Source organism: Eptesicus fuscus, chromosome 9 (assembly GCF_027574615.1).
Source record: "Eptesicus fuscus isolate TK198812 chromosome 9, DD_ASM_mEF_20220401, whole genome shotgun sequence".
NCBI lineage: Eukaryota > Metazoa > Chordata > Mammalia > Chiroptera > Vespertilionidae > Eptesicus > Eptesicus fuscus.
Window position 1 is genome coordinate 77830128 of NC_072481.1, and position 12055 is coordinate 77842182.

Below are 12055 nucleotides of genomic sequence, written 5' to 3' on the forward strand. Positions count from 1 at the left end.
CCATCTTTGGATTCTGGAGTTCAAAACATAAGAAAAGGATTTCAGTACCTTTCCTTTTTACTAAAGGTCATGCTGAGGCTTCTTCTCCCTACTGTAATCCTCAATTTAAAAAATGTTTTAAGAAAAGTAATATGAACTAGCTTGAAAATGTGCCTTGTTGATTACATTAACAAAGAAATGTGGAATAAATTTTATTTTACCATAACTTGTCTGTTAAAAAAAGAATGCTTAGTAAACATTAATAATAAACATGCCTCTTTTAAAATGATTCTACTTCCTAAATGATTCCTTTCTTTTATTTCCCTTGATTAAACCACTGATCACTGTAACTAACCAATTCAATTCCCTTCACAAGTCAGGGCATTAAACCCTCATTTGTTGGGTGATTACTGTACTGACTGTGTAATAAATATTAACAGCCTGACCATACAAGGCCTACCAAAGCAAAGACAAAGCAAAAACTGACTTTAGGCATCAGACCCTCCCCTGTGCCATGCTGAGATGCCAGCACACTTCTCATCTGACTCTTCACCAACCCATCCTTAGTTTGAAAGTACAGTTAATTCAAATACATACTGGAAAGAGATGTGTACATAAATGGAGGAAAGATTATCTATTTCTGGACCTATGAACACAGGCGCAGAGTAGCTATATCTTACTACTTTTTCATGAAAAATTTATAAAATTTGTTGTCTTAAATTTCCCAATAAAAAAAAAAAAAAGAGTATTGAGGCCAGACGTGGTCCATGGGCATCAGGTTTATCAGGTTTGCAATCTCATGTTAAAGCCTCTGCTTGAAGATCACTGCTACCCGGAAGCCCCTCCATACACCCTGCCCCGAGGGGGTGAGATGGCGTGTCACGTTCAACCATCCCTGATCTCACCAGACTCTAGCAGAGTTCCTTCAATGTGTCCGTCTTCCCTGTGGAAAGTATCTTATTCGTGCCCTAACCAGTTTGGCTCAGTGGGTAGAGCATCGGCCTGGGGACTGGAGGGTCCCAGGTTCGATTCTGGTCAAGGGCATGGACCTTGGTTGCGGGCACATCCCCAGTAGGGGGTGTGCAGAAGGCAGCTGATCGATGTTTCTCTCTCATCACTGTTTCTAACTCTATCCCTCTCTCTTTCTCTCTGTAAACAATCAATAAAACATATATTTTTTTAAAGAAGTATCTTATTCATTTTTATATTCCCAACATTCAGCAGAGTGCCTGGCACACAGCAGAAACTCAAAAATTTTTTGAATAAATCACCTGGGTTCATACTTCTAATAGTCACTTTGAACTCATCAGTCTGTTTCCTAGCTTTATACCTTAACCAACCAATCTTCAGGGAAAAGAAAGGTCACGGGCATTGATACCAAGTGTCAGACTGAAAGGGACAAGCCCACACTTGGACATTTATAGCGCTTCTCTATTATGATAAACAGCGTTTGGCAAATTGTGAAAATAGAAAATAAAAAAAAAAAAGAGTAGATATGACAAAGTAAAACAGTGCATACCATGTGCTTTGTAGGAGATGCTCAAGCAAGTATATGAAAGAAAATTCAGTAAATTACTACCTGATTTCTCCATCACTCAAAATACCCCATGAGCTTCCTCCAGATGATCGTTAGCTGAGGCATGTTAAAAATGCCTCTATTTTGTTTCTTAGCCAGAATTTGAAGAACAGAAAAACTGCCTACTCAACAAATAATTAAATTTTACACACACATTACATACTTCCTAAAAAACAGTAAATACAGAATTTACCATTCAAGGTACTATTTGGAAACAGATCCAAATGTGGAGTTGCTCTCCAAAGTAGGACCATATTGTAGCCATCCTGCTTCTCAGTAAGCCACAGAAATGCATCCTATAACTTTACAGTTCTTCCCTTTGTATATCCTCATGATGAAAGCATCAAGGAAAACTTACAGCTGTGCAAAAGATGCACTGGCATTCCTGGAGTGTGGTCATCTTGTCCAAAGACTGTTCACACAGGCAGAGTTTGCAAGTGACAAGAGGAGCCAGAGCCAGGTCTCCAGGCGTCGGGTTTTCGGCAGTCATGGTGAGATAATGCAGCCTACCAACTGAGCCCATCAGCCTCTCGTCAGCCTCTTCCGTCTCCTCAAATCCCTGCAGAAAGGTGCAAAGCAGAAAATATATCCACTGATACAGCTATCATTTAACCAACACATTTGGGCACCAACAGAGCAAATCTTCACCCTCAATGATCTCTAGGCGTACAGTGAATACATTTCTGAGAACCATGGGCTAGAAAGCTTGCCACCTTGGCAAGGTGCTCCTGAAGTCCTGAAATTTAAGGTGACCTCACGGTCCTGACTCACATCACGTAAACTATGGGCATTAAATGACCACTCTGAGCAAACACTCCATTTAGGAGTCACATCACTACAATCAATTCAATGGATTTCAAAAATACTTAAAAGTAGAATGTCACCCAAAAAGTTAAACAAAGAATTACCATATGATCCAGCAATTCTGCTCCTAGGTGTAAACCCAAAAGAACTGAAAAAGGGGATTCAAACAGATACTTGCACACAAATGTTCACAGCAGCATTTTTCACATTAGCTAAAAGATGGAAATAATCCAAATGTCCACCAATGAATAAATGGAAAACCCAAATATGATCCTATATAATAAAAGCCTAATATGCTAAGTGTCTGGTCGTCCGGTCATCCGTTCAAACAATCAAAGCATAATATGCTAATGATATACTAAGGCTGCTCAACCACTCGCTATGACATGCACTGACCACCAGGAGGCAGACAGTCAACCTGTTGACCAGTCACTATGACATTCACTGACCACCAGGAGACAGATGCTGTGACTGGTAGGTTAGCTTGCTGCTGGGGTCCGGCTGATCGGAACTGAGCGGGACAGGCCGGACATGCCCTGGAGCCCTCCCGCAGTCCCTCCCCAGCTGACCAACCTCCTGCATCCCTCTCCGGCCCCGATCGTGAACCAGTGGGGTCCCTCGGCCTGGCCTGTGCCCTCTCGCAATCCAGGACCCCTCGGGGGATGTCGGAGAGCCCGTTTCGGCCCGATCCCACCGGCCAAGCTGAGGGACCCCACTGGTGCACAAATTCATGCACTGGGCCTCTAGTATAAACATAAAATGGAATATTATTCAGTCTTGAAAAGCACTGAAATTCTGACACATTAATGAACTTTGAAGACATTATGCTAAGTGAAATTAACCAGAGACAAAAGAGCAAATATTATATGACTCCATTTATAGGAAGTACCTAAAACAGTCAAATTCAGAGAAATAGAAAGTAGAACGGTGGTTACCAACAACTGGGGGGAGGAAGAAGTAGAGTTATTATTAAGTGAATACAGAGTTTCTGTCTGTTTAGGATGATAAAAAGTTCTGGAGATGGAGAGTGTGATGATTGCACAACACTGTAAATATACTTAATGCTATAACATGGTATACTTAAAATGGTTGAAATGGTAACTCTTATGTTATGTATATTTTATTCCAATAAAAAAATTTCAGTAAGGTGTATTAGTTGTGTTTCTTCATGTACAATATTTCATTTATCCTTTTGCAATCATGATAATTATTTCCTTCATTTTATAGATGAATTAAGGTCCTAAGAAGTTAAGTAATCTGTCGAAGTCCTCAGAGCTTGTATATGGCAGAGCAAAACTCAAACTTACATCTCTGAGACCAATCCCAGTGCCTAGTCCATTACACCAGAGCTGCCTCAGAAGTGAATAGTATGTGGTAGAATGGAGCAGGAAGAGAGAGAAGTAGAAAGCAGGGGGGTAGGGGGGGATGGGGGGGGAATGGAGGGAGGAAGGGAGGGAGGGAGGGAAAGAGAGAGACATGAAGTTCATGACTACAGCCATCAGAAGTTCATTGAAATTGTACAAAAATAAAATTTGTCTCCACACATAGCATAAGTATAGGAAATGATACTTCTACACTGAAAAGTAAAAGATAACTAAAGTCCTTCCACTAGATTGTTTTATTCAGAATATCTTTTAAAAAGGTAAAATAACTGTAAAAAAATAATCTTCCTGCACATTCATGTTTATATCATATCAAGGAATTTCATGTTCTGATTAAATAAAAGCAAAACCCTAAAGTTCTTACTATTTTAAAAGAGTACAACGAATTATAATAAACTAGAGGCCCGTTGCACAGATTCATTCACATTGAAAGGAAATTAATTAGAAGGTGGCCAGTGGGGTGGGACTGGGCGAGACGGGCCGGATATGCCCTGGAGCCAACCTCCCGCGTCCCTCCCCAGCTGGCTACACCTGGGGCAGCGCCGGGGCTTGAAGGGCATCTGCAGAGTGAGCAGGGTCCCTCTGGTAGGTGGGGGTCTCTCAGCCTGGCCTACAGGGATGGGGCCAAAACCAGCAGTCCGACATCCCCCGAGGGGTCCCGAAGTGTGAGAGGGCACTCTGCAAAGTTGCTGTAACTTGGCAGCTCCTGCGTTGAGCGTCTGCCCCCCCTGGTGGTCAGTGCGCATCATAGCTACCGGTTGGAGAGTTGAAAGATTAGGCTTTTATATATATACTAAAGGCCCAGTGCACAAAATTTGTGCACTGGGGGGGGGGTGTCCCTCAGCCCAACTTGCACCCACTTCAACCTGGGGGTGTCCGACTGCTTGTTTAGGCCCGATCCCACAGGCTGGCAGTCGGACATCCCTCTCATAATCCGAGACTGCTGGCTCCCAACTGCTTGCCCGCCTGCCTGCCTGCCTGATTGCCCCAAACTGTTTCTGCCTGCCAGCCTGATCACCCCCTAACCACTCCCCTGCCAGCCTGATCAACACCTAACTGCTCCCTTGCCAACCCGATTGCCCCTAACTGCCCTCCCCTGCCGGCCTGGTCACCCCTAACTGCCCTCCCCTGCTGGCCTGATCGCCCACAACTGCCCTTCCCTGCCGGCCATCTTGTGGCAGCCATCTTGTGACCACATGGGGGCAGCCATTTGTGCAAGGGCGTGACAGTCAATTTGTATATTACCTCTTTGTTATATAGGATATACAGATTCTGCCATAGCAATAATTGTAAATACACTCTCCCCTATGAGAACCAGACTTTTTCCTCCCAATTCTTTGGCAAAACAAATTACATGTTCAGCATTTACTACATAGCCCTACAGTGCCTTATGTCTCAATATCTATATAATAAAAACCCAGTGGTCATAACACCATAACAACCCAAGACCAGTCACCAGGAGGTGCATGGAGCACCTCTCAGTCCCGTGGCCCACAGGCTCCAATCGCAACAAGGCGGGCAGCAGGTGGGCGTGGCCGCACAGCGAAGAGGGCACTGGGCATGGGTGCCGGGCGGGCAGGGGCGGGGAGCGCAGTGCGGGTCCCCAGGTGGCCAGCAGAGGTGCTCCCGCTGCGTGGGGAGGGGTGGGGGCGCACGTGGCAGGCAGCAGAGGGGAGGCGGCATGCAGGGGAAGGGCGCGAGCTGGGAGAGGAATTGAGGCAGAAGGTAAAAGCTGTTACTAAGGGAAAGAGCCAAACGGTTTGGAGCAGCCAATGGCTCAGACACTCAACACTGGGGAGAGAGGAATGGGGACCAACCAGGCACAAATGAGCTCACAAGGCCGCGCGGTGGCAACTAGGTCTGGGGTCCCGGCCTTCCCCCACCTCCCCACCCCTGGGACACCAGCAGCATCGGGCAGAGCGTCGTGGGGCGCCAGCAGCGTCCACGGAGCATGCGAGGCTTCGCGGGGCAGCAGACATGGCCCTGATGGCAGGCTAGGCCTAGGGGGCCCTACAGGCACACAATTTAATTGTGCGCTGGGCCTCTATATAGGTATAACATATTAAAACAATGAAAGGGAAAACAAATTGGATCAGTTGGAAATACATAATCTATGATATCTAACTGTACTGACTTTCTTAATGTCATAACAGAAATAGTTAACAATTACTAACTCTAGTACTCAAGGTTTTTCCCCTATTCCCTGAGTGGCAATAGATGTCTTGATTAAAAATAAACAGGATGCTAATCAATGATTGGGAAAGACCCAATAAGGTTCAGGACACAGTGTTCTTATTAGATTAACTATGAATGGGTTATCACCTAAGGGCAAACAAAATTCAAATCAACCTGTATATCAAATTCAGGATTTTGAAGTTTAAAAAAAAATCTCTCTTTAGGGTCAGTTAGGGGTTAAAATGAATGATGTTACCTCTTCCCCGTTTATGCTTAGAAAACTATCACCCATTTGTTTCTCCGAGACTCCCCACAGCACACAGAGGCTCATGAGTCTCCCTCAACTGCTGTTTTCTCATCTGTTTCCCTAACACTGTTCACACAAAATATTCTAAATTATCTTTCCCACCCCCCCAAAAAAAAGGACAAATCCCAAGTCAAACAACAAGAAATGTAGCCTGTAAATGCTTCCTGAGGGGAAGATGGGAAATGACACAGGCCGGAACCATCCCACACTACAATGTCAATTACACTTCTTCGCCCATCTGAGGAAAGCTGTTGTGAAGAGATAAGTCCTGTTGTTTCGGTCTAACAAGAGATGAAGGTATTCTTTAAGAAAACCAATTACTTCTCAGTCTCAACCTACATTATTTTTTTAGAAGGAGACGTTAAACAGGCCAAATTTTTAATGTTCTCAAAAAACAAAGTCATAATTTTAGAAGATATAACTTAGAAATAGTTTTCTTTGGAAGGCAGAACTAGAAATTGTGTTAATCGAGGTCATCTGAAACATAATCTTATCTCTTACTATATACTTAAGTTGTTACTCCTTAGTTTGTGAGTTACATGCCTATAGCATAAAATCAAAGTTATAAAAATATAAATATATCCATCATCTCCAAAAGTTACCTCCTGCCCTTTTTATTTATCACTAGCGTTCCCGTTGCAGGAAAAATCCTGCAATAGGATTTCCTGCTGCACTCTACCCCGCCCGGCCCGCTCTCCTTCCTTCTCCCCCGGCCCCGCCTCCACTCCTCCCTTCTCCTCCGGCCCACCTTCTCCACCAGCCTGCCTGCTTTTCCCTTCTCCCCCGGCCCCGCCTCCGCTCCTCCCTTCTCCCCCGGCCCACCTTCTCTGCCAGCCCGCCTGCTTTTCCCTTCTCCCCTGGCCCTGCCTCCGCTCCTCCCTTCTCCTCCCCCTGGCTTGCTTGCTTCTCCGCAGCTTTGCTCCCTTCTGCAGCTCTTGGCTTCTTTCTACGCTGTCTTGGTATGCAAATTAGCCGCCATCTTTGTTGTGGTAATTTGCATATTTGTCCTGATTGGTTGGTTGGTGTGGCTTGGCTGGTGGGCGTGGCTTGGCGTAGCGAAGGTGCGGTCAATTTGCATATTTGTCCATTATTATATAGGATTATTGTGTGTGTGTGTGTGTGTGTCTGTGTGATGAGAACACAGAACATCAGATCTACTCCCTTCACAAATTTTTCAGTATACAATACAGTATACTACAGGCATCATGATGTTCCACAGATGAATACTTATCTCCAAACTCATCAAGTTGCATACATTAATATGTATAGCTTTTTGTGTGTCAATCAGACCTCAATAAAATGGTTTAAAATATATATAAATTTTAAAAATATTTGTATACATAAAAATATTTTTGACAAAAACTTTTTATAGAGACCTGTTTTGTTTAAAAATAGGAAAAGGGGAGGGGAGGGGGAGGGGAGGGGAGGGGAGGAGAGGGGAGGGGAGGGAAGGGAAGGGAAGGGAAAGGAAGGAATTCAAAGCATTCCAGTCTGGGCAGTACCTGTGACTCAGTGAGAGAGAAGAAAGAATCACACACTTCAACTTTTTAAGATGTGAACAATCCAAAATAATTCTTCAAAAAGAAGTGATTTATTTTACTGTGTACAATAACACAAATTCCCTAAAATGGTGGCTTTCAAATGTCTTTAAAGCGATGGAATTTTATGACAACAAAATCATAAGTGAACCACCACTGTATAAAAGAGATAAGGGAGACGCGTGCTGGTTGCAGCAATGCTGGGAGGCCAGGCCAGGTCCCTTTGACCTTTCCCTCAGCAGCCCCCAGGCACCATCGCAGAAGCTGAAGGCTTCACCATGCAGTTTGAAAAACAGACTTTTGGTTTTCACTTTGGGTAAAACCAATAGTGAATATGTTAAAAATGAATGACACAGGGTGGGTACTTCATAAAAAAAAAAAAAAAAGAGTATCAAATAAGAAACCCTTCCACCATTGATTTATTAGAAAGCAAGCTCTTCAAGCAATACTCAGGAGAATCCTGATTTCTCTAATGAATTATCCCACACTTAAGATGTTTGAGAATGGCTGGCTCCACAGTGTCCTAGTGTTTCTTCATTTACTGGTATATCCTGTTGGATTCACCAGTCTCCACAACAGGAAACCACCAATAGTAGAAACTCACCAGTAGTAGAAACACTACTAGTAAATGGCATGAGATTCAGAGGAGGTGCCCAGGAAGACTGGCAACACACTCACAATCCCTCCTGACCCTTTCATTAGACCACATGCTCATAGATACACTGACAATTCACCACTGCCCTCCAGTTTGCAAGAAAAGTCTTCTTTCTAGAGAGCCCACAACTCAATCTTGTTCAACTTATTTTGCTTCATACTTCACATTTCACTTACAATAAGAAAGTCACTTGAATGTTCTATTCTCCTGCTTGATTTAAAACAGTAACTATTATAACTATTTTTACCATTATTACTAACTAGAGGCCCGGTGCACGAATTCTGCACAGGTGGGGTCCCTCTGGGTGGCCTGCAGGGATCGGGCGAAACCCACAGTCCAACACCACCTGCAGCTCCTACCTGCCACTCCTGCTCATCCAGGCCCTACTGTGCCTGCTGTGGGCTCGCACCCAATCAGTCAGATAGGGAGAGGCTGGCACTGCCACAGCAGCACTTGCCAGCCATAAGCCCTGCATCTGGTGCCCTCCCAAAGGGAGTGGCCTGCGGGATCTGGCCAAAACCGGCTCTCCAACATCCCCCGAGATTGCGAGAGGGTAAAGGCCAGGCTGAGGGACCTCACCGGTGCACGATCATGCCGGGGAGGGACCATGGGAGGGCTCCAGGGCGTGTCCGGACCATCTCGCTCAGTCCTGATCGGCCAGACCCCAGCAGCAAGCTAACCTACCAGTTGGAGAATCTGCCCCCTGATGGTCAGTGCACGTCATAGCAACTGATCAACTGTCTGCCCCCTGGTGGTCAATGCACAGCATAGCAACTGGTTGACCAGTTGACTGTCTGCCACTTGGTGGTCAGTGCACTTCATAGCAAGTGGTTGAGCAGTCTTAGCATATCATTAGCATATTATGCTTTGATTGGTTGTTCAGTTGTTCTGTCATTTGGTCTATTTGCATATTACCCTTTTATTATATAGGATGTGATTGAACCTCTTACTGTGTATGACAAACCCAATGAAAAAGAATTTCAGCGAGGAGGGGAGGGGGGAGGGGAGGGGAGGGGGAAAGAAAGATGACAGCTACCTTCAGATTTAAACTTTCTAAAATCAATGATAAGATGGGGGTGGGGTGGTGAGGGGTGGTAAAATTATCACTTGCTTAACTGTAACTAATCACAGAATAGGATAATGGCTGGGGTGTGCATGGAAGGAAAACCACCCTAAAGCATCTGATTTTGCACTAAATTACCAGGCAAGGGGAGACAGCACTTCCATCTACTCTATGAGTGTCTTTTGCTCTAAAGTGTTCATTATATGAGCAGCAAGTACTATCTTGTGGAAAGAACAGGAAAGCCACTTTTTCCCTCATGTATTTTCATTGGAATTGCCAAAGAAAGGAATACTTCAGAAGCGGTGTTGGAAGCATAGGATGTATAAGAAATTTGCCTGAAAAAGCAATCTGCTCCAAAAATGCAAAGGATAGGAGAGCCAACATTTAAAGCATTTTTAACTAATGTATTTATGCCTGTATAACCACCTAAAATCATAGTAGTTATTCCACTGCACAAAAAAATAATTGCAAAGGATAATGTTTTACTAGGATACTTATCTAGTTATTTAGGAAATTTTAAAATATGTTTTTATTGATTTTAGAGAGAGAGGAAGGGAGAGGGAGAAACATTGATCAGCTACCACCTGCATACCCCCTACTGGGGATCAAGCCCACATGCATGTGCATGGGACCACACCCAACCAACTGAGTCACACCAGCCAGGGCTAGTTATTTAGGAATTTTTACACCCTTCTGCAAAACTTTAAAACTTAGATAAATTGATAAAGCATGATTAAAGAGACTAAGAGAAATAGAAAGCTACCAAAATGAATCAACTAGATATTACTGATGTAACAGAATATTAATGTATGTAAAAATCCAGTAGATCTGTGCTCAAATCTTAGTTCCAGACTATGCTATGAAAGCCTAAGAGTTATTCAAGAACAAGGGACAAAACAGAAGGGGAGATACACAAATACTCTCAAAATGTGTACATGCTCATGCAAGATGGAGTCAACCCTGTGAGGTAGCTGGAATAAAATATATGAATGCATGCCTACAAGAGGGAGCTAACAAAGGGAAGTATTTTCAGGAAGGGTAGGTGGTGGGAAGGTACAGTTAAAGAGTTGCCTTCTATCATGAGATTCTCAGGAAGCCAGTATTCTAATAGAGCAATCTAAAGGCCTTGTTAGGAAAGCTCTCCCAATACCAACTAAAAATGACATGCCAGGCAACCAGCTTCCACTCAACACAATCTGAAAATTAGCATTGCATTGACCTTGGCGCTTCTGCCCAATACAGTGATTTATTTAGCTGCTGGTTTGTGTTCTTAATAGAAGCTATTGGTGACTCAGAAACTCACTAGTAGAATGCTGACATTCATCAGCCATTTGCTGACGTGCTACCCTAAATACAATCTGGAATGGAGGGTAGACCAGCAGGCTGGTAGAGTAGCCAGGGCTATAAGTAGTATTGGTATTAAGTGAGACAAGGACTTATGATGGCCTCCATCGTGGCCAGTGTTATGGTTCTACCCCTGGCTTACATCTTTGACCCACTCTCTGGTTATTCAAGGACTAGATGAACCAGTGCACATCCAATAATATCAGAAAAACAGTTCTAGTATCATCAGAACAAAAGGGGACATAGCCTCACTAGTAACTAGAGAAATGCAATTATTCAAGTATATTTTATATCTATTTAATTATTTTTAAAAGAATAATGCTCAAGGCCAATGAGTCGATATATGGCATCACACATAAGACACTTCATCATTATTTAACAAAAAAATAGACCAGAAATTATTCTCTAGACTAAACAAACCCAAGAAATGCTTAATTCTTAGATGTGAAAGAAGTCAATAGTCACCTACTCAGGCTTTGTGAGGTAGCAGCACTGTTGAGAAACACTGTTTATCACCATGCCTCATGTAATAGAAGGGAAATTCTGTTCTCTGCCCCACTGTTTCAAAACTTCGTATAGAGGAAATAAAAAATAAAAAATACTTCAGTCTTTAATTCCTTAGTTTTAACATCTTTGTCTCATCAGTTTTCAGGATGGCAATAAGATTTCACTTTGTAACTTGAAGAGCATTATCTTCTAAAACGGAACTGATATGATAATATATCTCTATTAACTTGTTTTGTGGGTGGAAAGGACAGACACTCCATTAGGATAGGCATCTTAAATATTAGCAATACCTGTTTTCTAGACCAGCAGTTGCCAGTGGGTGGTCCACGGAGGTGGTCTATGAGGTCCGAAAGCTTGGCGACCACTGTTCTAGACAGTCACTTTGCTATTTGAAATCAGGGTATGAATAAAGTCTGTTACAACCATTTTAATAAGATCTAATTTTTTTCCAGCTTTATTGAGATATAATCTATATATATAAAAAGCTAATATGCAAAGTGTCCCCTCGGGAGTTCGACCAGGAGACTGGGAGTTCAATCGCTCACTATGACGTGCACTGACCACCAGGGGGCAGCACGGAACAAGGGAAGGCCCTGGCCAGCAGCCAGCAGCAGGGGAAGGAAGGCCCTGGCTGGCAGCCGGAAGGCCCTGGTCGGCCCTGATTGCTGGCCAGGCCTAGGGACCCTACCTGTGCAAGAATTTCGTGCACCAGGTCGAAATTCTTG

The 12055-nt window shown here is 43.6% G+C and overlaps 1 protein-coding gene across 4 annotated transcripts in view; it reads right to left on the reverse strand.

Moving 5' to 3' along the window:
- The window catches only part of RNF144B (ring finger protein 144B), a 128639-nt gene that overhangs the window by 60163 nt on the left and 56421 nt on the right, over nt 1–12055 (reverse strand). The window contains exons 2-3 of one of the 4 annotated variants that reach the window (XM_054721437.1): nt 11293–11392; nt 1914–2114 (exon numbers count right to left, since the gene is read on the reverse strand). In XM_054721437.1, coding sequence (XP_054577412.1) covers nt 1914–2078 — 165 coding nt within the window. In that variant the 5' untranslated portion in view covers nt 2079–2114; nt 11293–11392. Of the gene's footprint in view, nt 1–1913; nt 2115–11292; nt 11393–12055 lie in introns of those variants that run through there. The other 3 variants (XM_054721436.1, XM_028152344.2, XM_028152345.2) reach the window with 3 other exon arrangements.